The sequence below is a fragment of the Belonocnema kinseyi genome, chromosome 1 (genome assembly GCF_010883055.1).
Source record: "Belonocnema kinseyi isolate 2016_QV_RU_SX_M_011 chromosome 1, B_treatae_v1, whole genome shotgun sequence".
Classification (NCBI taxonomy): domain Eukaryota; kingdom Metazoa; phylum Arthropoda; class Insecta; order Hymenoptera; family Cynipidae; genus Belonocnema; species Belonocnema kinseyi.
This window is the reverse complement of record NC_046657.1, coordinates 115659794-115687228: the sequence shown is the minus strand read 5'-3', so window position 1 is coordinate 115687228 and position 27435 is coordinate 115659794. Positions and strand designations below refer to the sequence as shown.

Here is a 27435-nt window from a genome sequence, read left to right as displayed (position 1 = left end):
AAATGAAAAAAATATGGAAGGTTCAATGGGAAAAGCAGAAAAAACTGGAAGATGTTCAAGAAGAAATTCGTGAACTGATTAAATTTCGATGAATTTTAATACAGACAATTTTATCAGTTCTTGCGATCTAAAAGTTTTATTTTAACTTTGCTAAAAAGTTCTGAGTTTTTTTTTTAGATTACTATTTTTAAATGTAATCCGAATCCTTGCATTAATTGTTTGACTATAATTGTTCTTAAAGTAATAAAAAAAATAATATGGTTATGCTTATAGAACACTTTTTTCACTTTGATAAAAATATTATTGAAAATTGTTTTGAATTAATAGAACTTATTGATAAACCATTATCATTGCATTATAATTACATTTTTTATCAAAAATGGAATAGTTAAACTTTTAATCACATTGTAAATTTTTAACCAGAAACATGGATTTTCGAAAAAAAATATTAATTATTTACCGAAAATTTTTTTTAATTCAAGAATTCTCAACCAAAAATGAATGTTCAACTAAGAAAGATGAATTTTCAAATAAAAAGATTGGTTTACTATAAAAAGACGAGTTTTTAATAAAAATGTTGAATTTGCAAACTAAGAAAGATGAGTTTTAAAACAAAAAGATTAAATTATTATAAAAAAAGACGAATTTTCAATTAAATTGAAGATTCTCAACCAAAAAGTTGAATTTTTAACTAAAAAAAGATGAACTTTTAAACAAAAAGAATAATTTACTAAAAAAAAGACGATTTTTTAAAACACGAAGGTTAATTTACTACTAACAAAAAAGAATTTTTAATAAAATTCAAGAGTTCTTAACCAAAAAGTTAAATTTTTAACCCAAGAGATGAATTTTTAAATAAAATTTTGAATCATCAGCGAAAAAATACATTTTTAAGTAAGTAGTTCAACTTTAAAACCTTGTTGTTAAATTTAAAAACAAAGATATGAATTTACTACCAAGAAATACCAATTTTCAATCAAATTTAAGACTTCTCAACCAGAAAGTTGAATTTTTAGAAAAGAAAGATTTTTTTTTAATTTTCAAGAAACAGTTCAACTTTAAAACCTAGTTGTTAAATTTTTAACAATAAAGATGAATGAAAAAAAAAAAGATAAATTTACTACCAAAAAGTCGAATTTTTAACTAAATTCAAGAATTCTTAAGCGAATTTTTAAACAAAAAGATTAATTTACTACAAGAAAGACGAATTTTCAACAAAATTTAAGAATTCTGAACCAAAACGTTGATTTTTCAACTAAAAAATTCGAATTTTTTAACAAAAAGGTTTATTTGCTATCAAAAGAGAAGTATTTTAAATAAAATTGTAGAGTTCTCAACCAAAAAGTTAAATTTTTAATCAAAAAGAAGAATTTTTAAACAAGAAGTTTAATTTACTGCAAAAAAATACCAATTTTCCATAAAATTTAAGACTTCTCAACCAAAAGTTGAATTTTTAGAAAGAGATATTTTTTTTTAATTTTCAAAAAAAAGTTCAACTTTAAAACCTAGTTGTTAAATTTTTAACAAAAAAAATTAATTAAAAAAAATTATTCGTTTACTACCAAAAAGACAAATTTTTAACAAAATTCAAGAATTCTGAAGAAAAAGTTAAAGTTTCAAATAAAAAAGATGAATTTTTAAACAAAAAGATTAATTTAATACCAAAAAAGATGAATTTTTAATAAACAAAAAAATTAATTTAGTACAGAAAGACGAATATTTAAACAAATTTAAGAATTTTTAAACAAAAAGGTTAATTTGCTACCAAAAAAGAAGAGTTTTTAATAAAATGTAAGAGTTCTCACCAAAAAGTAGAATTTTTCAACCAAAAAAGAATTAATTTTCAATAAAAAAGTTCAACTGTAAATGAAAGAGATAAATTTTTAATTAAAATTTTAAATCATCAGCGATAAATTACATTTTTAGGTAAGTCGTTTAACTTTAGCACCTAGTTGTTAAATCTTAAAACAAAAAGATGAATTTACTACCAAGAAATACCAATTTTCAATCAAATTTAAGACTTCTCAACCAGAAAGTTGAATTTTTAGAAAAGAAAGATTTTTTTTTAAATTTTCAAGAAACAGTTCAACTTTAAAACCTAGTTGTTAAATTTTGAACAATAAAGATGAATAAAAAAAGAAAAGATTAATTTACTACCAAAAACTTGAATTTTTAACAAAATTCAAGTATTCTGATGCAAAAAGTTAAAGTTTTAACTAAAAAAGATGAATTTTTAAACAAAAAGATTAATTTAATACCAAAAAAGATGAATTTTTAATAAACAAAAAGATTAATTTAGTACAAAAAGACGAATTTTTAACCAAATTCAAGAATTCTGAACCAAAATGTTGAATTTTCAATTAAAAAAGAAGAATTTTTGAACAAAAAGGTTAATTTGCTACCACAAAAGAAGAATTTTTAAATAAAATTCAAGAGTTCTCAACCAAATAGTTGAATTTTTAACTTAAAACATACATTTTTAAACAAGAAGATTAATTTTCTACCATAAACATTCATAATCTGAAAACGTACTAAAAGCGTTACCATATGTACGTTCAGATAAAAATTTTCTCTAAATTGCCTCCCCCCTCCCTCTAAAGTGGTAACTTAGTTTATGGACTATTCCTAAGGGTGTCGTTCTTCAATATACGAATTTATTTTTTTTTCCTTCATATTTTAGGTATGGCTAACGCTTCTCCAATATTGAGCAAGCCGGGCATCACGTCGCCGAATCATCATAATTCTAATTTATTGATGTCTCTGAATCGAAGGGACCGTAAACGTTCTCATCCACATTCTTCTGTCAGTATAGCCTTTCAGGTAATAATCAATTAATTTGATATCATCTTAACATTTTTTGGACTTTTTTGTCAAGTAAATCTAAGTAAGTTTATTAAATAAGTAAGTGAGTTTAAATGTGAAATTGATTATATTTCGATATTAGGGTGCCGATTCTAGTTCAAATACCTCGAGCTGCAACAGCTCAACACCTTCTAGTCCAGCTTTGTTACCTGCTAATGTTAGCCAAACTCCTCAGGCGCCTACGAAGCAACAGTTCCATTTTCCAGGTAATGAATGCTTTCTTTTATTTTAAGGAACCGTCTATCGTTAAATTACGGAGTCAATAAGTCTTTCTTTTAGAGAAAAGACCTTTTTACAGCTCATAGTGTAACTTTTAATAATGTCACTTTTCTTTCAATGAATTAATTCGTGGATTAATTACTATTCAATTCAGGCGTATCGCTATTTCTAAATTTCCTGGATTTGAAATATTGTGAGAAATTTTAAAAGATTCCAAGGAATTTTTTATTATTTACATTGATTTGAAGGGATTTAAAGGCGTTTGAAATATTTTAGAATAAAGAATTTTTTTGAATTTCGGAAAATATGGAGCGATTTTACAAGATCTATAAGGTTTTAATTTATTTTAAAAGATTTTACAGGATTTTATAAGATTTCGGTGGATTTCAATGATTTTAAAGTTCAGTTAAACTTTCAAGTGATTTCAAAGAATATCAAAGGATTTAAAATATTTTGAAAGGATTTTGCAAGACCTGTAAGTTATAGGATATTTTAAAAGATTTTTAGGAATTTTAATGATTTTATGGGTTTTTATGAGCTTTCGGGGTATTTTTAATAAATTTTCCAGGATTTCAGGAAATTTTATAAAATGTCAGGTAATTTCACGGGATTTTATAATATTTTAATGGATTTTAAACAATTTATTCAGAAAAGTATTGTGTTGTGTAGGGTTTCTAAGTTTTTAAATTGTTTGTTGCAGTTCATTTAGAATTCACCTTGAATTATTATTAGTTTACCCAGAATTCTTTTGAATCCTTTTAAATTCTTCTAAATTCATTTAATTTTGCTGAATTCAGTGGATTTTTAACAAGTTTTGTTTAATTCATCTTAAAGTCTTTTAAATTCACCTTAAATTCATAGGAATTTCACCAAATTCTCTTTAATTGTTCTATACTCATTTCAAACTTAATCAATTCAATACATTTTTTCATATTTTTGAATTGTTTCGAATCCACTTGATTAAATTTCTTTTATAATTATTAAATTTAATTATTAAATAAAATATATTATTAATTTAATATGTATTTAAATTATATTTTATATATTATTTTTAATTTAAAAATATAAATTAAATTTTTTATTTTTAAGATTTTCAATATATTTCGCTTAGTTTTTAAAATCATGTTTGATTTTTATGAATTTCAACGAATTCTTCTCATTTCCTTTAAATTTATCTAAATTCGATCAAATTTTAGTGTAATCAGTGGCATTTTTCCGATTAATTTTTTCTTATTTATTTGAATTCTTTTGAATTGAACTTGAATTGTTTTATAGTCATTAGTCACTTTTTTGGTTAGAAATTTGTAGAATTTCAAAAATTTGAAGCTTTTTTTTTAAATTCACCTTGATTTCTTTTCAATTCTTTGGAATTCTCTTGAATTTTGTAATTTACTTACATTCTTATGAATTCATCCAATTCCATTTAATTCAGTAGGTTTTTTTGAATTTTTAAAAGTTTATATTTGATTGCTCTTGAAATGTTTTAACCTTACTTTTAATTCGTAAGCATTACAGCAACTTCTTTTGAACAGCCTTACATTTTTTCCAAGCTCATTTAAAATTTAGTGAAGTCAATTAAGTTTTTTTTATATTTTTTAAATTGTTTTCAATTCATTTAAATTCTTTTGAAATCTTATGAATTTATCCTGAATATTTTCCCCTTAAAGCGCGAAAAAAGTACCCTATGAGCGTGACAAAAAGTAATCTTTGGTCCCTATATTTTATCCCATAGGGACTGTGAGGCTAGAAAAAGAAAAAATGTAAGACAGGTTTCGAAACTAGTACTGTCCTTTGAATGAAAAGCAGCCGTGTCAAATCAAAGCTTTGAGACTTTGATTTGAGGATATTCTATTTTTAACATCGTTGCATGAAAGAGTATGCCATATCCATGTTTTGAGATTTTTGAGTTAGTACATTCATGTTTAGATCGTGGCAAAGAATGCTAAAATATACATTTTATGGTGCACTCGTTAAATTAAAATTTATATTCTAATATTGTATTTTGAACTATAATTTGGATTATAAACAATTAAAATAAAATAATTAAAAATGTTGACAGTTTCACATAGAAAAATTGTTCTTTCTATTTAAGTAACTTGAAACTAAATTAATACTCTAGTTAGTCACGAATAATTATAAAAATGTATTTATAAATATTGTTACAACAAGTTTATCATAGTTATTTAATATACAATTTTATCAATTCTGGAAATCTCAAAGATTTTCAAAACTAGATAAACCGCAAATTTAAATATTTTGCCACATAAACTTCTTATAAAATTTTTTTTTATGGAAAAGGATATTTTTTCCTGATAATAAAACTATTGGCTTATTTATTTATAAAAATTTAATGGATACTTAATCAAATTATTTGTATTCTGCGAGTCTCCATAAATTAATTTAAGACTATAAAATTTAGATAATCAGTAATTAAAGCGTAAATAATGTGATTTTTTCATATTTTGATTGAAAATTCTGTAAACAAATTGCTAAAATAGAGAGAAGACAAAAGTTCCGATCAGAAGGTTCTTGAGAATTTAATGTACTATGATTTAAAAAATATTGAAAAATAAATCTTGTTTATAAGTCTTAAATGTTCACTTATTCATTTTTGAAAGAATTTAAAATAGTTCTTTAAGTCTCTTAGTTTTGAATTGTTTAATTCGCAGCGGTAAAAGATAAAAAGTGTACAGTTTTTAATATTTTTTTCCAGATTTTTTAACATTTAACATTTATTGTTTAGTATTTTAAACTTTCAAAAAGAAAATTTATTTTAGTGGCTTTCATTATCAGTTTAAAAGAAAAGGAAATTTTAATTGTTTCCCTTCTGAATACTTGTCTTCATTTTCAAGCTTCGAAATCAAATTTCTGTAATTTTGAAGAGTACTGCTTTGAAATCTTAAATTACATATTGAAAATTTGATCCTATAATTGTTGCAAACAATGTTTTATTTTAATGATCGGGGAAAAATGGTTGCAGCATGCATTTTGTTTGAGTTTTTTGTTTTGAAACATTTGTGATTGTGAAACACTCTCATCTTGTGTAATCTCATTTCACAACTTTGAAACATTCTCTTATTTTGCAAGTCCTCGATTTTCGATTACTTTCCATTATTGTATGCCAAATTAAAATTTTGTTACAGACGTTACGCTTAACGACAAAGGCGTGATTCTGGAAACACATCGAATCGAAAGAACGACCGTTTCGAGTGATAGTGAGCGGACCATTAGTGTTTCCGGTTCCGGAAGCGTTAGTACGGATTCCGATCGAACGCCGGTCAGAGTCGACTCCCAGGATTCTCAGGTTTCAGACGGAGAACCTGGGGATGGACGATGGCCCCGACAGAACAGTGTAAGTGATATTTAATATTTTTCCATAACTCATTTATCGGATGATTGTCCAAAAATTGACCGTTTTAGACTAAGAGATTTTCGAAAACAAAAAAAATTTCGAGACCTAAAACATACATATTTTTTTAATTTTACGAATTTTCAGAAGAAAAATTTGCCCAATAAAAATGTTAATGATTCATCAATAAAATAATTTTAATTCAAAGTTTTAGGTCTTCGTTTATATTATTTTATTCATATTAAATTGAATAAATAAATTTATTAATATATTATTTTTATTAATTTTCTTAGCCATTTAAAATTTCACTGTTCATTTAAGACGAGTAAATTTAACACAAATATATGTAAAAGTAAACAATTTGAAACTGAATTGTTTTACATAGAAAGCTTTGAATCTGTAGAATTTCGCAGAGCTTTTCAACTTTTAACGTTACAATTTGAATCTTTCTGTTTAAAAAATGTTTATTTTGTAAGTGAAATTGTTCAATCTTGACGTATAAATAGCAATTGAACACTTATTATTTGCTAACAAAATTTGAGTAATTTCAAGAGATATTTGGTAGTTTTGAAAATATTCAAAATGAATTAAAAACTTTAAATGTCTTCAAGTAATTTAAACGAAGTGTGTTAACATTCTTTTCAGAACTTCTAAATATATTTTAAAATTAATCGAAATTTTCCTACAATTTTTGAAAATCCTGCAAATTAAAAAAAATCCTTAAAATCTTCCAGGTTCTGTTTTGATCATTTTGGAAATCCCTTAAAATCTTTTTAAATTTTCTCTTACAATAATTTTTCAAACTGAAAAATCATTTTCAATTTTCCTAGGAATCTTAAGAAAATGTTTTTATTTTTTTTAAGCCTTTCACAATTCTTAAATAGCTTCTAAATTTTTGTATTGAAATCTGCAAAAATCTGCATTTTGTTTTAAATTCGGCTGTGGGTATTTGCACCAAAATTTCTGTACGAATAGCCTAAATTTTTCGGGATACAAACTTCGTGTGAATGATTTGAATTCATTTCAAGTTCTAAATTTAATTTTGATATTTTTAAAACTTCTAAATATCTCTTAAGATTACTCTAATTTTTTCTACAAATAATAAGTGTTCCTATTGTTATTTATAAATTCAAATTTTAAGGATTTTTTTTTAATTTGCAGGATTTTCTAAAAGTTGTGGAAAAAATTCAAATCATTTAAAAATATATTTAAACGTTTCGAAAAAATTACAACAATGATTTTAAATTTGGAAAAATATAAAATCACTTCTAGATTTCTCAATGTTTTCAAATAAATTTTTCAAGTTTTAGAAGGTTGCTTAAATTATTTAAAATGAATATAATTTAATTTTAAATTAAAAAAATTGTCAATTAAAAAAAAAATTTTTAATTTGCCTAGCTTAAAATTACTTTAAAAAAATATCATTTTGAAAACTTTTAAAGTTCATTACTTGATTCTTTAATTTAGAGTATTGAAAATGTTAGCATGAATTTATATTTTTTTAATTTTATCTGAATCTTTGAACTATTTAATTTATAAAATTGATGAATTTTGCAGTTTATCTGCATTTCACTAAAAAAAATCAATTGAAAAGTGTTAGTACCTTCCATTTCATACGTGTAAATTTAATTAGTTGTTTATTGTTTATTGCTTCAAATGGAAAAATGTTTAAAATAGAGTTCAATTTTTAAAATCTCATTGACCGTGAAAAATGTTTGCAAACCGGGAAAAAAACCGTGAAATGACCGGGAATTTTTTTCTTCGATTAAAACGTGGTAACATGTAATCATGAAAAAACATAAAAACATAAAAATGTCAAAAATCTTTTAAATATATGCAGAACAGAGGAAAATATTTTTAAATATGAGGAAGATTACTATTTTCACGACTTATTTGATTTCGACTTCAGCATTTAAAAGTATACTCTCAGTTTATAATATGATAAATTAATATTGTGCGTTATCTAATATTTTATAAAAAAATATTACCATGGTGTTTAGCGATCTTGAAAACCTTGAAAACCTGGAATTTTTTTGAACCTTAAAAACCTGGAAATATCTTTGAATTTTTCACGAGAAACTTGAATTAAAATTGTTGACTTTTAAAACAGTTATTTTATCGAAATGCGGAATGTAATTAAATTTTTTTAGTCTATTATGAATGAAACATCTCGTTAGAATAAATCTTTAAACTGAAAAATTTATTTATTAATATATAATTTATCTTTTACTCATTACGGAATAAATAAAGAGTTTTCTGGGGATTTTTTTTAATAGACTATCCATTATTTTATAGATTGCAATAAACAGACTTTAATATTTTTAATAATTCTATAAATTTTTTATTTCGCCTCTAATATAGAATATTAAAGTTTACTTTTTTTGTTGTGATTTTCAACTTCAAAATTATTAGCTGAAAATTTCGAATTCAATTCATTTTTAGAATTAGAATGAAGCATGGGCATATGACGGATTTTTCAAGAGTTTCACCACTCACTTTTGAAGTGTACACCAGATTACAAAGTATGACTAACGATTTCAAAAGGTTTCAACATATTTCAAAGATTTAAGAATATTAATAGGATTTTGAAACATTTTACCAAAATTTCACGAATTACAAAGATTTAAAAAAGGGATTCCAAAACATTTTTAATATTTCAATGATTTCAAACGAATACGAAAGATTACACAAATATTTCAAAGATTTCATACAAATAAAAAAAAATGCCACAAAGATTTTAAGGATTTAAAATGTTTCAAGGTTTCCAAATGTTTTTCAAAAATTAAAAAAAGATTCCAAAAGATTGTACAGAAATTTCAAGATTTGACAAAGATTTTAAGTACTTCAAGAGATTTCAACGAATTCACAAAGATTTCAAAAGATTTCAGAGATTTCAAAGACGACTTATGTTCGCCAAAAGAATTTGTTTATTTATGGTTCTGTTTTCTTTAATAATTGTTGGCCAATAAAAAATTAAATGGGTCATTTTTTACATTTATTTCATTATTTGATGTAAAAAAAGGAGACCTGTAAAAACGTTACTTCTTGACTATTAACTGTTATTTGAAATCGTCATTGATAAGTCGATTTTTAACTATACTAGAATCTTCTTAAGTACAAATTTAATAATTGCAACCAGCATTATGAATAATTTCAATAATTATGTGGAATAGTCCTTAAATTAATTTTAACATATTTGAAAAATGGTGTAAATGTATTCTTATTGAACAATTTTTAATTTTTAGTTTGGAAGAGGTACGTCACAAGATATTTTGCATACTTTTTTATTTATAATTTATAAATAAAGTCTAAAATTTTTTTAACTTGACTAAATTTTGCCTTGACATGAGTACTTTACTGAGATAATTTGAGAAAAAATGTATTATAGATAATAGTACAGAACTAAATAATAAAAAAATATTGATTTTTCATTAATGATAAAACAAAATTCCACTCCTGAGCTAATGTCTTGATAAATTGAAGACAAAAAAGTTTGACTAGATAACGTTATCTAGTTTTGCGAAAATATATGTAGAAGTATCCAATGTTAAAATGACACTGACCACAAACTGGAGTCGGCTCAAATTTGCGATAAAAATTCAATCTTCAGTTTAAATTTTAAAAACTCAAGACATATTTTCAGGTTTTAATTTCAGTTTTTGAAAATCGGCTTTAGGTAGTGATTAGATTAAAAAAAATTTTGTTTACAGAAATAAAAACTTGCTACCGAAACATGAGGACGCTGAATAAAAATAACAAATGGTGATAACAAACATTTATTCCGTTCCGAGAAAATCAAAATGTAATGTAACTGTATCGTGCTGTGGCAGACGAATTTTTGCTGAAGCGTTTGTAAATAGAAGAAAATTATCTTCATTTTTAAAATTCAAATAAAAAATTCAAATTGCTGCATATATTAAAAAATAAAAATTCTTACCAATACTTTTAACACAACATTTATTTGTTTTATTAAGCATTTTTGTTGTTGCAATAAACCCATTTTTTGAAATTTTGGTTTTCTAGTTCTGTACTGTCGCCCTTCAGTTTATCCGATAACTTTATATTGAATAATAGAAACAAGATAACAAATAAAAATTTGTTATCATACTAGATTTTAAGAACAACCTACATTTTCACCATATCGGCGATAAGTATTCGAGAAAAAAGACTGATGAATGTTTCATTCGAATTTTTTTAATTGATTACATTTAACGTATAGATGAAAGTTAATTAATTTTTGTGATTTTCTAGTTGTCGATGCGGGAATGGGATATTCCCTACGACGAGCTGAAAATTGGAGAACCAATCGGAACTGGAAGATTTGGTACAGTTTATAGAGGAAATTGGCACGGGGATGTAGCAATAAAAGTGCTCAATATGGATTATTACCTCGACGATGATAAGACGTTAGAAGCTTTCAAATTAGAGGTGTGTTTAAAAATGAAATTAATTTATTGTACTAAAGGTGAAATTGTTTATAAAAGTTGAAAAAATACTTCAATCGGATTCACACGACTCACGAGATACGATCGGGGATTCAGTTTGAAAAGAAAAGATTTAATATATTAAGTAAGGTCAGTATTTTTTGCATAGTTCTGAATTCCACAAATATAACATTATTGTTTACTGAAAGACCATTTTGGAGAAAAATGGTCCTCTTTTTGTTTTAATGCAACGGTTTTTGATTAACATTTTATCGGCTCAAGTTTCTTCTCTTTGTTTAAAAATTTTAATATTTGGTTCAAAATTGGTATTTTCTTTGTTTTCGTTTTATTTTTTTATTAAAAACTCATCTTTTTTATTTAAAAAATGACATGATTTGTTGTAAATTCGTCCTTTTTGGTTGAATTCAACGGCTTTAAATTAAAAATATTTTTTGGTGGAAATATCAACTACTATTTCCTTTTAATTTTAATTTTTAACCAAAAATTGAACTATTACATTTTTGGTAACGATTTGCATATCAGCTATTCAATTTTTTGTTGAAAATTCATCTTGTTTTGTTTTGAAGTTAAAAACTAATTTTTCGGTTACCGATTCATTTCTTAGTTGATAATTTATCTCTAAGGCTGAAAATTTAGCAGTTGTTTTGAAAATTTCGCTCTTTTTATTCAAAATTAATTTTTGTAACAGAAAATTTAACTTAAATTTAAATGTAATTAATTTAATTTAAATTTAACTATTTAAATAATTAATTAATAATAATAAATTATTAATATTTAATATTATTAATTATTTTAATTTAATTTTAATTCAAATTTAACTCATTTTTGGCTGAAAATGGTTTCTTTTCTGGTTCCTCTTTTCTTATTTCAAATTAAACTATATTGTTTAAAATTCAATTTTTTCATCTAAAAATTTCACTATTCCATGTTTTGTTGAATTATTTTTATTGCAGTGTCTAGCGACCTTGAAAAACTTGAAAACCTTGAAAATCTTGAATTATCCTTGAATTGTTTTTAAACCTTGGAAATTTGGAAATCTCACTTAATTTTTCAAGAGAACCTTGAATTTGCTTTTGAAACAGTTATTTCATTGGAATGCGAAGAGTAATTTAAATCTTTTAGTCTATTATGAAATAAACATCTCGCTTAGAAGAAATCTTGCTATTAAAAAACTTTTTATTTATCGAGATGTAATTGACGATTGTTCATTACAGAGTAAATAAAGAAATTTCAAGGCACTTTTTGTAGACTTTACCCATTTTTTTATAGATTGCAATGAGTATACTTTGATATTGTGAATAATTCTATAAGCTTTTAATTTCCCCTCCGCTAATATAGAATGTTAAATATATTAAAAGTTCATAACGATTTCAAAAGATTTCAAGAATTTCAAAGATTTTAACAAGGATTTAGTACACCAGATTTAAAAGATTTTAAAACAATGAAAGATTTTTAACGATTTCAAATTTTTTTGAAGATTTTTTAAAAATTCACAAAGTTTAAAAATATTCTAGCGATTTTAAAGAATAAAAAAGATTTTACAAATATTTCAAAGAACTCATAGGGACTTCAAAAGATATCAAGAATGTTCAAGATTTCAAAAAGTACACCAGATTTGAAAAATTTAAAAACACTTCAAAGATTAAAGAAAGATTTAATTAAGATTTCAAAATTTTCTTAGCAGATTTCAAATGATTACAAACAGATTTTGAATGTTTCAATGATTTCAAACAAATACAAAAGGTTTCAGAAAGATTTCACAAATATTTTGATAGCGAATTCAAAAAGGGAACAGTACTCAAGATTTCAAAGACTTAAAACGATTTCGCATTTTTTAAAAGAATATTTTACAAATATTTTGAATATTTTAATGATTGCAAATGAATACGAAAGATTTAAAAAAAATTTCATAAATATTTTTTAAAATTCAAAAATTTTTAAGAGAATTCATAAGGATTTCAAAAGAGTTCAAAGAAATTACACTAGATTTTAAAGATTTGAATACATTTCAAAGATTAAAGAAATATTTCACAAATATTTCAAAGGTTTCATACCGATTTCAAATAATTTAAAAAATTTCAAGGATTTCAAAAATTCTACGAAAATTTCAAGATTCTAAAAGATTTCTCAAAGATTTTACAGAAATTTCAAGATTTTAAATACTTATAACAATCGGTTATTTTACTATTTAATGTAAACAAGGAGACCTGGAGAAACTTCATTTTTTGACCTGAAAACCCTGGAAAAGACCTTGAGTTTTGTTTTTAAGAATCGCTAAACACCCTGTTATATGAAAATTGTTCAATTTTGTTGAAAATTCGTTCTCTGTTATTAGAAACTTAATCCTCGTGTTTGAAAACTCACCTTTTAGTTGAAAAGTGATTTATTTCATTTTTGGTTAAAAATTGAACTATTTCATTTCTTGGTAAAAATTTGTCTTAATTCGTTGAAAGTTCTATTATTTGGTAAAATAAAATAGAAAATCTTATGAAAACATGTACTTTGATTTTTTCAGATGACAATAATGTTATGTTTGTAAAATTCAGAAGTACGCAGGAAAAAGCGACAAGTAATGAAAATATTACATTTTTTCTCTACAAACTGAATGACTTACTCTTTCACTTTATTTCACAAATAAACCCTAGATATTTATTCACTATTTGCTTAAAAAAAACCATTTCCCATTTATTAAATGTAAATGTTCACAGAACTCGCACCCGAACAGGTCACACACTCTAGTGAGTGGTAAACTCCACCATTTCCTAAAGTATGTAACGAATTTAACATGTAACTTTCTTTCAGGTCGCGACATTCCGTAAAACGAGACACGAGAACTTGGTATTATTTATGGGGGCTTGTATGAAGCCCCCGCGGTTGGCGATTGTCACCAGTATGAGTAAAGGGATGACCCTTTACACTCATATTCATCTGCGCAAAGATAAGTTCAACATGAACAAAACGACTATTATTGCACAGCAAATATCTCAGGGAATGGGATACCTTCACGCACGAGGAATCGTGCATAAGGATCTCAAGAGCAAGAATATTTTTTTGGAAAATGGCAAAGTGGTCATCGCCGACTTTGGACTCTTTAGCGTCACAAAACTTTGCTACGGCAACAGGTAAAATGTCTGAATCTTTTTTTCTATTATTTACATTCTTGTTTTACCATTATATCTCAAAATGTCCCGCGTTTTACATAATGAGTTAGGCCATTTAAAGAAAAAAAAACATTACCTTTGTTGTGATTAACATTTTTGTACACTAATGAGGGGCTCACCATTCGATATTTTAGTTCAAATCAAATTTCAAGATTTCACAAACATTTCAAAGATTTGACTGATTTTAAATACTTCAAAAGATTTCACAAAAATTTGATTAAGATTTCAAAGATTTCAAATATTTCATACAGATTTAAAACTTATTCAAAGCGTTCACAAAGGTTTAATAAAGATTTTTAATTAATTAAAAAATTTCACAAAGATTTCAAAAGGTTTCACAAATATTTCATTGATTTGATAAATCTCAAAGATTTATTTATTTTATTTAAAATCTTACAGATTTTAAAGATTTCAAAAACTTTACAAAGGTTTGAAAGATTAAAATTATTTAACAAATCTTTCCCACATATTTAAATAAAAAAATACAAAGATTTTGCAATAATTTCAAATATTTCAGAAAGATTTCAAATATTTAAAAAGATTTCACAGATCTCAACGATTTTAAAGCTTTCTCAGATTTCTCAGATTGTTAAAAAATTTGATAAAGATTTTTAACATTTTAAAAAATTTCATAAATGTTTAAAAAGATTTTAAATTATTTTAAATTAATAAAAAAATCGAAAGGTTTCACAAATATTTAAATGGTTTCACAGATGTCACAGATTTCAAGGATCTTACAGATTTTAAAGATTTCAAAAACTTGACAAAGGCTTTTAAAGATTAAAATTATTTGACAAATCTTTCCGACATATTTAAAAAAAATACAAAGATTTTGCAATAATTTCAAATATGTCAGAAAGATTTCAAATATTTAAAAAGATTTCACAGATCTCAAAGATTTTAAAGCTTTGTCAGATTTCTCATATTTCAAAGATTTCACCAATTTTTATTATGAATTTAAATATTTTAAAGAGATTTCATAAAGATTTAAATAGATTTTAAAAGATTTTAAAAAGGCTTTAAATAAAGAAAAAAAATCAAAAGGTTTCACAAATATTTAAATGATTTCATAGATCTCAAAGATTTCAAAAATCTTATATATTTCAAAGATTTCCAAAATTTCACAAATGTTTGAAAGATAAAAATTATTTAATAAAACTTTCGCACACATTTAAAAGATTTCAAAAGATTTTACAGATTTGAAAGATTTCAAAAGGTTGATAATGAGTTTTAAAAGATTTCATAAAAATTTTTAAATGTTTGAAAAATTTCGCAAACATTTTACAAACATTTTAAAAGGTTTCACAAATATTTCAAAAGGAATTTCAACAGATTTCAGAGATTTCACAGATCTCAAAGATTTGAAAGATCTTAGAGATTTTTAAGATTCCAAAAAAGTAGCAAAATTTTTAAAGATTTAAATGGTTTAACAAAGATTTCGCACATATTTCAAACATTTCATTAGATTTTACAATAATTTTAAATATTCCAGAAATATTTGAATGATTTCACAGATCGCAAAGATTTCATAAAGATGTTAATATTTTCAAAAATTTCGCAAATATTTTACAAAGGTTTCAAAGTTTTCATAGATCGCAAATATTTCAAAGATATTACAGGTTTCGAAGATTTCACAAATTTCAAAACGTTTTGAAATATTCAAATGATTTAACAAAGATCTCGCACATATCTAAAAGATATTTTAAAGATTTCAAATATTTCAGAAAGCTTGCAAAGATTTAACAAATTTCAAAGATTTCAAAATTTTTACAGATTTCGCATATTTCAAAGATTTCACAGCGTAAAAAGTTTTCAAAACATTATACAAATTTCAAATATTTCAAAAGGTTTTAAAAAAATTCAAAAGATTTCACAACCATTTCATAGATTTCAAACAAATTTCAAAAGATTTTCTAAAATTTTCAAAGATTTCCCAAAGGTTTTAAAATTGAAAAGGTTTCTCAAGATTTTGAAATTTTGAAAGATTTCCCGAAACGATTTCATCAAGATTTCAAAGATTTCATAAAGGTTTAAAAATATTTCACAGATTTCATAAAGCTGTTTAAAGTATTTCATAAAGATTTCAAAATATTACAATGATTTCGTAAAGATTTAATAGATTAAAATTATTTAACAAAGATTTAAAAATATTTCGTAAAGATTTTTCAAAGATTTTAGAATTTAAATGATTTAACCAAGATTTCTCACATATATCGAAGATTTCGCAATATTATCACATACATTAAAAAAATTTTCGCATTGATTTCAAATATTTAAGAAAGATTTCAAAGATTTAATATATTGATGGAGTTCATGTCACGAGATAACAAGAATTTACCCCTTATCACTGGACTTTTTAAGAATTCTAAAAAATGGAGTAGGTATGGGACTTTGAAATTTTGTGCAACTTTTTTTTCTGTAAATTGCATATCTTTGGTTAGAAAATTTAAGTTACCGATTTAACTCTTCAAAGTGCAAAGTACAAAAATAGTTGTGATGGAAAAAAATTTAACATTTTTTAAAAACTCAAAACAGTAAAGTCGTTCATATGTTTGTATCTTTTACATTGAAAATGCAATTTTTAATTAGGGGGGGGGGGGGGGGGGGGGGGGTAGGAAACTAAAAACTGAATCCGCCGTGTAGGGTGATAAATGCTGCTTTTAGTGAATCATCGAGATGATTTTTTATAAAAAAAATGGCTTTATTATTAATCGACCTTAAAATATTTTGTTGAATTGTATTCAAAATGAAAGATTTGCTTTTTTTTAAGCATTTTTTTCTCAGACCATGTTGAAATTTTTTCTGCCAGGCACTCATCTAAATTCAAAATCATGTTTTTTTAATCACCCTAATATATATTTTTCATTTTCTATATTTTTAAGCATTTTTGATATTTTTTGAAATATTCAAAAAAGACCGCCTAGGCAGTGCCCTAACTGAACGCAAGTCTGCCCCGATAATTTTCTACACTTAAAACGCGATTTTAGTTTTTGAGTTTTAAAAACAATTTTACATTTTTTCTTGTCAATATTTCTTTATTTGAAAGCTCATATCAATACAAGTAATTTTACATCTTGATAAGTTAAAATGGTTAATTAGCACTAAAGATTTGGAATTTTCAATACAAAGAACCAAAACTGGCAAATTCGTATATTTTTTCCAAATTGTCAAAAGATTTCAAACTTTTCACGAATGTGAAATGTTTAGAAATAAATGTTTAAAAATTTATTTTTTATCAAAAAATTTAGTTGTATAGGCCAAGATTGAATAAAATGTAACTCTAATTTTATATTTTACATTATTCTTTTTTTGTTAATTTTTCATTTTTTTTTTTCATTTTGCAGAACTGGTAACGGTTTGAGTATTCCACCAGGATGGCTATGTTATTTAGCTCCTGAAATCGTTCGACGTTTAAAACCGCAACAAAATCGAGACCAGGAGGAATTGCCATTTACAGAAGCTTCAGATGTGTATGCTTTTGGGTGAGTAAATATTTTTTAAATTTTAATCGAGTGTGTGACATTTGGTGGTCCAGAGAAGCAAGAGAGATAGATATGTTTCTGTCTCTTTTACTCTTTTACAGTTTTTATAAAAATGAGTATCCTTCGGTTTTTTTGAATTTATGAATCAAAATGTGATTTTATTAAATGAAAATTCTGGATAAAATATGGTGGATACTTTCCAAAACGATATATTTCAAAAACGAATCAGTATCCTAGGATTTTTGCGGGTTGCTGAATCCAAATGTGATATCTAAATTAATGTTCAATGAGAAAATATGCATAATACCGCATTATTGTTCAAATTTTATTATTAAAATTGAATTAAGTCACCCCTCAATAAATCAAACTATGCTAAATATGTAAATTTAATCGTTTTGTTCCTTTCTATTATAATAAGCTTTGTGAATAAATGTCAAGGACGTTTTATTGTTTTTAATTGTTGCACTTCGAGGAAATTATAAATAGACGTTTTATTTTGATTGCTTGGGAAAAATTGTAAAATAAAATTTCAGGGTGGCGACTTGACCGGGAAATGACCGGAAATTTATTTTAAAAATGGGTAATTTACTTTTGATCGCAGTAAAATTAAATTTTTTTATAATTTATTTAATTAATTATGGTCAATTTAGAAAATAAGATTTTAATTGACAACAAATAAAATCCCGAATTTAAAAATATCCGAAACTAAAATTCACCGACTTCAAGACTGGCTTTTAAAATAAACGAATTATTAAATTCCCACAAATATTTCAATTCTCGAAATTTAGAACTGCTGAACATAGTTGTTTATTCATTTATGAGCTATTAATAGAATTATAAATAAGGAAAATAATTTTATTAATCATTAATTAATAATTTATTAATTATTTTCGGCCAATTTTAAATTTCGTCAAACTTACATTCAGCAATAGATATATGTATGGGAATTTAGCAATTCATGTATTTTATAATTCGGCAATTTTTTTCTTCCTAATTTATGATTTTGTTATTCATTTTTTCGTAGTATTTTGTGTTAGTCCCGGATATTCAAACACTGTGATAAAGAACTAATTTTTTGTATACGGCCGTTTTAAAACATAATTCTACTATATAATAAATATAATTATTATATCTATAGATGACAAACAAGGAATATGATAAATCCTAAAATACTAATTTCTATTACAATAAAGTAACGAATTCTTAAATGTGATATTTTTTTAATCAATTAGACTTTGTAACGAAGCTAAAATATTTAACATTTGTATGTCACCCTTAAATAAAAATCATTAACGAATATTTTGTTTATTTTCACCTTGTTTTTAAATTTATGTAAATATAATTTTCATAAGAGTCTTGAGAATTTTAAAAGATTTTTAAATATTTCAGGCTTGTCAAAAAATAATCTAGAAGGTTTTAAAGACATTTTTTTATAATACAGGATTTTACAAAATATTATGAAAAATTCGAGTCCTTTTAACAGAAGTTGAGAACATTTAGAAGTGGGGAAGGAATCAAGAAATGTCTGATAAATTTTCGAAAATGTTTCCGAGTTTTCAAATATTAGTAATCTATTTATATTAGTAATCTATTTCAAATTAAAAAAATTACCTTATCTATTTTTGAATTATAATTGAAACTTTTGTTGTATTGTTCGTTGGAAATTAATTCTTTCTTAGTTAAAAATGTAACGACTTGGTAAAAAGTTCAACTCTTTTGTTAAAAATTACTTTTTTTTGTTGTTAAAGTTCCATCATTTTAATTGAAAATTTATGTCTCTTTGAAAATGTAACTGCTTTGTTGACAATCAATTTTTTAAACTACAAATTTAACTATTCCAGTCGAAAATTGAACTTTTTTTTCTGAAAATCCATTTTTTTATCAAGAATTATATTTTTAAAAGAAAAATGTAAATATTATATTTTTGGTTAAAAATTAATCTTTTTGGGATGAAAATTAAACTATTTGTTCTAAAATGTATGTACTTAGTGGAAAATGTGTATTTTTTGTAAAAAATTAATCATTATGGTTGAAAATTGATCTGATTGTAACAAATTCAACTTTTCCAGTTGAAGATTCATCATTTTAGTAGAAAATTTATCAGTTTGCTTGAAAATTAATTTCTTCAACTGAAAATTAATTTGTTCAATTTTTGATTGAAAATTGATCTTTTCTAGTTCAAAATTCCACAATTTAGATGAAAATTTTTCATTTTTAATTGAAAATTCAACTATGTGGATGAAAATCCACGTATTCTGTTTAAAAAATAGATTTTTTTGGTAGAAAATTATCTTTTTTTTTTTTAAAGAAACTTCTTACATAAAAATTCTTTTTTTCTGTTAAGAATTAAAGTATTTCAGTTAAATATTTATTATTTGAGCTGAAAAGTATCTTTTGGGTTGGAAATAAAATTATTTTGTTGAAAGTTAAACTCTTTTGTTAAAAATTAACTTTTTTTGTTTGAAGATTTATCATTTTAGTTACAATTTCATTTCTTTGGTTGGAAAATGAGCTATTTGATGAAAACTTGTTTCTTCTTTGAACGAAAAGGAATTTTTTCAAACTGTAAATGTATTCCAGTCAAAAATTTAACTTTTTTGCTGAAAATCCATTTTTTTAAAAGAATTATATTTTTAAAAGAAAAATGTAAATATTCTATTTTTGGTTGAAAATTGATCTTTTTGGTAAGAAAATTGAACTGTTTGTTCTAAAATGTATGTACTTTGTGGTAAATGTGTTGTTTTTTTTATAGAAAATTAATCTTCATGGTTAAAAATTTATCTAGTTGTAAAAAATTTAACTGTTCCAGTTGAAGATTCATCATTTTAGTAGAAAATTCATCAGTTTGCTTGAAAATTAATTTCTTCAACTGAAATTTCGTCTGTTCTATTTTTGATTGAAAATGGATGTTTTCTAGTTTAAAATGAAACTATTTTGATAAAAATCCACGTATTTTGTTTTAAAGAATAGATTTTTTTTGGTAGAAAATTATTTTTTTGTTTGAAAATTAATCTTCCTACTTAAAAATTCTTTTTTTCTGTTAAGAATTAAAGTATTTCAGTAAAATATTTATTACTTTAGCTGGAAATTTCTCTTTTGGTTTGGAAATAAAATTGTTTGGTTGAAAGTTAAACTCTTGTTAAAAATTTACTTTTTTGTTTTAAGACTTATCATTTTAGTTACAAATTCATTTCTTTAGTTAAAAAATGAGCTAAAACTTGTTTTTTCTTTGAAAGAAAAGAAATTTTTTGAACTTAAAATGTTCAAAATTATTTGTCTTTTTTTGGTAGAAATAAATCTTGGTTGAAAATTGACCTTTTTGGCCAAATTTCAATTACTCTAGTTATAGGTTCATCATTTGAATTGAAAATTCATCACTTAGTTTGAATATGAATATTTATTTGTTAGGTTGAAAATTGAACTATTTTGTTCAAAATTCGTTTTTTGTTTGTTAAAAATGAATGTTTTGAAATTAGAGTTTAACTGTTCCATTTTTTGTTACAAATTTATATTTTTAGTAGAAAATTCAAGTATTTGTTTAAAAATTCATTTATTTTGCAATTTTTTTAGAATGAACGTCTTGAATTAAAATGTTTGCGATTCGCGGTGAACATTAATATGTTACGGAAATTTGAAATTGGAAAAACGGTGTAGACATAATAAAATTCGAAAGAAATTTAAATTTGAATAGTTTATGTTTTCTAAAAGTTTTGTTTGAATTTCTCAATTTTAGTACTGTTTGGTATGAACTTCTCTGTGGAGAGTGGCCATTTAAAGGTCAACCACCTGAAGCCATAATCTGGCAAGTGGGTAAAGGAATGAAGCAGACTCTTGCAAATTTGCAAGCCTCCAGAGATGTCAAGGTATTTCTAAAATTCTAGACTCCAAACTTGTTTCTTTCACTTGTCTAATAATACAAAAATTAATGGCGGAACTATCTCTTGCTTTAATCCTGACTTTTTTTCTAGGATATTTTGATGCTCTGCTGGTCTTATCACGCCGAAAATCGGCCTGACTTTGCAAAATTATTGACCACGCTGGAGAAACTCCCACGGAAAAGACTCGCTCGAAGTCCTTCTCATCCTATTCATCTCTCTCGTTCCGCAGAATCAGTGTTTTAAGCCAATTACAATTGAAAAAAAAAAGTTTATGAAAGAGCAAAAGATGAGGGAGGAGCGAAAACAAAAAAGAAAAGAGAATATAAGAATTAAGAAAGAGTGAGGAAAATGTATAAAGAGAAAAGAAAAAAGAAATTTTACGCAGCTAAGTCTTATTTAAATACGATGCCGTTCTCGTAGTGTATATATATGTAGCAGTGTGAAATTGAAGATACGATATTTGTTCGTAAGTGCAGAATAAAAGAAAGCGAATGGTTATCCAGTCTTTTATTTCATATATAAGAAAAAGTCCATCAATTACAAAAGAATAATTTGCTGGAATTTATTATTTCTTTTTCCCCTTTTCCAGCCGTTTGAATTGTTTGGATTTAAGTTGAAGGTCACTGCGGGCAATTCTCAAAACCGTACTTAATACCAAGTATCAGTGTATTCATGTTTAAAATGCTCAATTTGTAACATTTTTACATTTAAAATAATTCAGTTTGAAATGCTTGGTATAAAAAATGTGTGACCTCGAGGAAAGGTTAACCGTAATTGAATTCAGGTGCACATTTGTCCCTGATTTTTTTAAATCCACTTGCATCATTACGGTTGACGACTTGACCTTGAAACCGTGAAATGACCGGGAATTTACTTGTGCTCAGAGAAAAATGCAAGTTTTCATTATTTCAGTAATTCTGTCCAATTTAGAATAGTGATTTCTACTTTATCTACGGTCATAGATTTTTCAGATTATCTTAGTTTAACGGAATTAAGTCATAATTTATTATTGAATGTTTATTATTTTCTATTATAAGAAAAAGCTTTTGCCATTTTTTTCGCTGACTTAAGTTTGATAATCGAATTGATATTCCAAACATAAATAATAGACAATTTTATTACATTACTTCTTGAGAATTCATCTTTCTTTAGTTAAAAATGCAACTCTATTGTTAAAAATTAATTCTTTTGGTTGAAGATTTATCATTTTACTGAAAATTCACCATTGATTGAAAATGTAACTATTTTGTAGAAAATCAATTTTTTAAACTAAAAATTTAACTTTCAGTAGAAAATTTAACTGTTTTTCTGAAAATAGTTTTTTGTGTGTGTTAAGATTTAGATTTTTTCCAGAAAATGTAAGGATTCTATTTATGGTTGAAAATTCATCAGTTTGGTTGAAAATTAATTTTTTTCAACTGAAAAATTGAATGTCCATTTTTAGTTGATTATCGATATTTTCTTGTTTGAAATTCAACAATTTAGAAGAAAATTTGCCTTTTTAAAATGAAAATTCAGTTATTTTCTTGAAAATCCACATATTTAGTTAAAAATCGATTTTTTTGTATAAAATTATCTATTTTTTTTGCAACTTTAAAAATTGTCCTTTTCCGTTAAAAATCAAGTATTTCAGTTAAAAATTTATCATTTTAGTTGAAAATTCATCTCTTAGGTTGAAAATAAATTACTTTTGTGAAAAATTATTTTTTTGGTTGAAGATTAATAATTTTAACTGAAAATTCATCACCGATTGAAAATTTAATTATTTTTTTGTCTATTGTTAAAAATTATATTTTTAACAAAAAATTTAAGAATTCTATTTATCATTGAAAATTCATCAGTTTCCTTAAAAAATTAATTTTTGCAACTGAAAAATTGAATGTCCATTTTTGGTTAATTGTCGATGTTTTTTTGTTCAAAATTCCACAATTTAGAGGAAAATTTGTCTTTTTTAATTGAAAATTCAGTTATTTTCTTGAAAATCCACATATTTCGTTAAAAATACATTTTTTTCTTAGAAAATTATTATTTTTTTCAAGTTAATCTTCTTGCACAAAAATGGTTCTTTTCAGTTAAAAATTCAAGTATTTCAGTTAAATATTGATAATAATTTTAGTTGAAAATTCATCTCTCAGTTTGAAAATAAATTTACTTTGTTGAAAGTTAAGCTCTTTTGTAAAAAATTATTTTTTGGTTAAAGATTAATCATTTTAACTGAAAATTCATCACTGATTGAAAATGTAATTGCTTTGTTGAAAATCAATTCTTTTTAACTAAAAATTTAACTACTCTAGTAGAAAATTGAACTATTTTTTTCTAGTTTGTTAAAAATTAGATTTTTAATCCAAATATGTGGATTTTCAAGAAAATAACTGAATTTTCAATTAAAAAAGACCAATTTTCCTCTTAATTGTTGAATTTTGTACAAGAAAAGATCGATTTTCAACCAAAAAAAAAGTTCAATTTTCGACTAGAGTAGTTAAATTTGTAGTTAAAAAGAATTGATTTTCAGTAAGGCAGTTACATTTTCAATCAGTGATGAATTTTCAGTTAAAATTATTAATCTTCAACCAAAAAAATTCTTTTTAACAAAATAATTTAACTTTCAACCAAGTAAATTTATTTTCAAACTGAGAGATGAAATTTCAACTAAAATGATAAATATTTAACTGAAATACTTAAATTTTCAACCGAAAAGATATGTGGATATTCAATGATATGTACAAGTCGATTTTTTTAGAAAATTATCTTTTTTTTTTCATTTAATCTTCCTGCCTAAAAATGGTTCTTTTCGATAAAAAATCCAAGTATTTCATTTAAATATTTCTCATTTTAGTTGAAAATTCATCTCTTAGGTTGAAAATAAAATTACTTTGTTGAAAGTTAAGCTCTTTTGTAAAAAATTATTTTTTGGTTAAAGATTAATCATTTTAACTGAAAATTCATCACTGATTAAAAATCTAACTATTTTGTTGAAAATAAATTTTTTTAACCTGAAAATTTAACTTTTTTTTCTAGTTTGTTAAAAATTAGATTTTTATCAGAAAATTTAACCATTCTTTTTTTGATTGAAAATTTATAATTTTGGATGAAAATTCAACTGTTTGGTAAAAATTGATATTTTTAATTTAGAAATTAATTAGTTGTTTGAAAATTTATGTACTTTGAGAAAAGTCTGCCTTTTTTGTAGAAAATGAATCTTTATGGTTGAAAATTCATCTGTTTGGTATAAAGTTTAACTGTTCAGTTGAAAAATCATCAGTTTGGTTGCAAATGGATTTATTCAGCTGAAAATTTGAATGTCCATCTTTTGTTGAAAATTGATCTTCTCTTGTTCAAAAGTCAACAACTTAGATCATAATTGGTATTTTTTAATTGAAAATTCAACTATTTCATTGAAAATCCATATATTTGGTTAAAAATCGATATTTTTTGTAGAAAATTATCTTTTTCTTTGCATGTTAATCTTTTTGTTTAAAATTTCTTTTTTTTCGTTTAAAAATTCAAGTATTCCAGTTAAATATTTATCATTTTAGTTGAACATTAATCTTTTAGATTGGAAATGAAATTACAGAGTTAGAAAGTTCAACTTTTTCGTTAAAAATAAATTTTTTTTTGGTTGAAGATTCATAATTTACATTAAAAGTTCATTTCTTTGGTTAAAAAATGTTCTTTTTCAGTTGAAAATTAAACTTTTTTGGTAGAAATTAATCGTCTTGATTGAAAACGAATCTAGTTGATCGAGAGTTCAAATATGCTATTTAAAGATTCATAATTTTAATTCAAAACTGATTTTTCTGGTTTACAATTCAACTATTCCAAATAAAGATTTTCGATTTTATTCGAAAATTCGTCACTTTCTTTAAAAATAAAAATATTTTTTTAAAAGTCAGCTTTATGTCGTTGAAAGTAATTTTTTAACTGAAAATTTATCTTATTTCAATTGCAGATTTCATAGTTATAGTTGAAAATTCAACTGTTTGGCTGAACATTAATTTTTTAAACTAAAAGTTTAACTATTCCTTTTTTATTAAAAATTGATATTTTTAAGTGCAAAATTGAGATATTTGTTCCAAAAGTAATTTATTTTGTAATAATTTGCTCTGTTGTGTTAAAGGATATTTGGAATGAACGTGATGAATTAAAATAAGTATTTGTATTTAGAGACAAATATGAATACGTTACTTTCAGTTGACCGAGAAAATTAAAAAACTTGACCGGGAAAACCCGGAAATTTGAAATCGTCTGCCAAATCGCCACCTTAATCACTTTGAATTTCCTTGAATTCTTCGGAATTCAATTTAAATCTTCTGATTTAACTTGCATCCTTTTGAATGTTCTTAAATTTCTTTAAATTCTTTCTAATTTTTTATTTAATTCCTTGAATCATGAAGTTCTTTGCCTTCTTAAATTCAGGTGTACACCTGTTCCTGAAACTTTTTAAATCTACTTGCATCATTTTGTACTCTTCTGAATTCAAATTAATTCTTCTATTTTCACTTGAATACTTTTGAAATTCTTTGAATGCCTGTAAAGTATATTGCATTATTTTCAATGTTTTAATTACTTAAATCCTTAAATTCGGGTGAACATCTGTTCTTAAATTTTTTTGAATCTACTTGTAACATATTGAATTCTCAAAGATTCATTTTGATTCTTCTGAATTATTTTTGATTTTTTAAATTCTTGGAATCTCTGAATTCTTTGTATTCTTGAATGCAGGCGAAAATCTGTCCCTCCAATTTTTTGAATCTACTTGCGTCATTTTGAATTCCTCTGAATTTATGTTAATCTGATTTAGCTTGCATTTTTTTAAATTCCCTTGAATCCCTTTAAAACCTTTTGCATTCTTCTTAATTTTTTGAATCATTGAGTTCTATGCATTCTTGAATTTAAGTGAAATCTGTTCCAGAAACTTTTTTTTTGTCTACTTGCATCATTTGAAATTCTTTTGAATTCAATTTATTTCTTCTGATTTTACTTGAATCTATTTTGAAATCCATTGAATACCTTTAAAGTTAATGGGCAAGTTTTCAAAACTTCTCAATTTTTTTCTTCGCAGTCTGAAAATAATTCTTATTATATAATCGTGAAAATTTAAAGCAATTCAAATTCGAACGTGAAAGAGTTTTATTCTTTCAAATATTTAAAACTTTTGAACTCAAGTCTCCGAAAAGATTAGAAAAAAATAATTTTTGACATAAACAATGTTTTCTACAAAAGAAAATTATTCTTTATTCTCGAAATAACGTAATATTTGTTTGCAATCACAATAAAATTTTCAATTATAGCATCAACATTTTAATACTTATCATACGGAACATAAAAACTTTTAAAGCTATGAAAATGCCATTAGATGAAGAGTGTCTTGAACATCTGTAAAAATAATGAAAAAAGTGGTTGATCTTTTTAAAAATTATTACATATTTAATTAATTAATTACCTTTAATTTTCTTTTTGCGAAAAAATGAAGATAAAATTACCTGAGGTACGTTGTGGATCTCAGAATTTAGAGAAAGTGCGTTTCTCGTCCTCTGAGAGTTCTTGCAAAGTTCTTTTCAGATAAGCAGCTCGCAGTTTGTTCAACGCTATTCTATCCGCGAGATTGTTCATCAACGGCCTTGTTACGATGTCAGTAATATGAGCCAATGATCGAGTCAAGACTGTAAGAAACAACATTTTAGCAAAATTTAAAAAAAAGTTCCCGGCTCTTTCAAAATCTCAGATCCAAGTCTTTAAAGCTGAAGAATTATAAATTAACCCTTAAACGGCCAAAACGCCACTACCGGTACACTGCTTTTCAACGGCCAATAACTAAGACTATTCGACACTAGAAAAAATTGAGACACATATATTTTTATTGTTTAAGATCTCCTCTTTCCGACGGTGCCAATTAAATTCCTCAAAAAATTTATTTATTATCCCAAAATGCAGTTTAAAAAAAAAAAACGTGATTTTTCGTGCCTATTTTTTTTGTGAACCATTTTCCAAAGCTTTTCGAGTCTGTAATTAACCTGGAATCTCACTAACCGGTGGAAT

The 27435-nt window shown here is 24.6% G+C and overlaps 2 protein-coding genes across 2 annotated transcripts in view; one reads left to right on the top strand and one right to left on the bottom strand.

Moving 5' to 3' along the window:
- LOC117171071 (kinase suppressor of Ras 2) overlaps positions 1-21894 on the top strand; it is a 42032-nt gene extending 20138 nt beyond the window's left edge. Inside the window, exons 8-15 of the mRNA XM_033358123.1 lie at positions 2681-2820; positions 2945-3068; positions 6225-6433; positions 10682-10858; positions 13678-13997; positions 17381-17518; positions 21252-21381; positions 21487-21894. Coding sequence (XP_033214014.1) covers positions 2681-2820; positions 2945-3068; positions 6225-6433; positions 10682-10858; positions 13678-13997; positions 17381-17518; positions 21252-21381; positions 21487-21639 — 1391 coding nt within the window. The 3' untranslated portion in view covers positions 21640-21894. The remainder of the gene's footprint in view (positions 1-2680; positions 2821-2944; positions 3069-6224; positions 6434-10681; positions 10859-13677; positions 13998-17380; positions 17519-21251; positions 21382-21486) is intronic.
- A 4712-nt stretch (positions 21895-26606) lies between these two features.
- Positions 26607-27435, bottom strand: part of LOC117169270 (lys-63-specific deubiquitinase BRCC36-like) — a 16544-nt gene continuing 15715 nt past the window's right edge. The window contains exons 7-8 of the mRNA XM_033355561.1: positions 26880-27059; positions 26607-26772 (exon numbers count right to left, since the gene is read on the bottom strand). Coding sequence (XP_033211452.1) covers positions 26899-27059 — 161 coding nt within the window. The 3' untranslated portion in view covers positions 26607-26772; positions 26880-26898. The remainder of the gene's footprint in view (positions 26773-26879; positions 27060-27435) is intronic.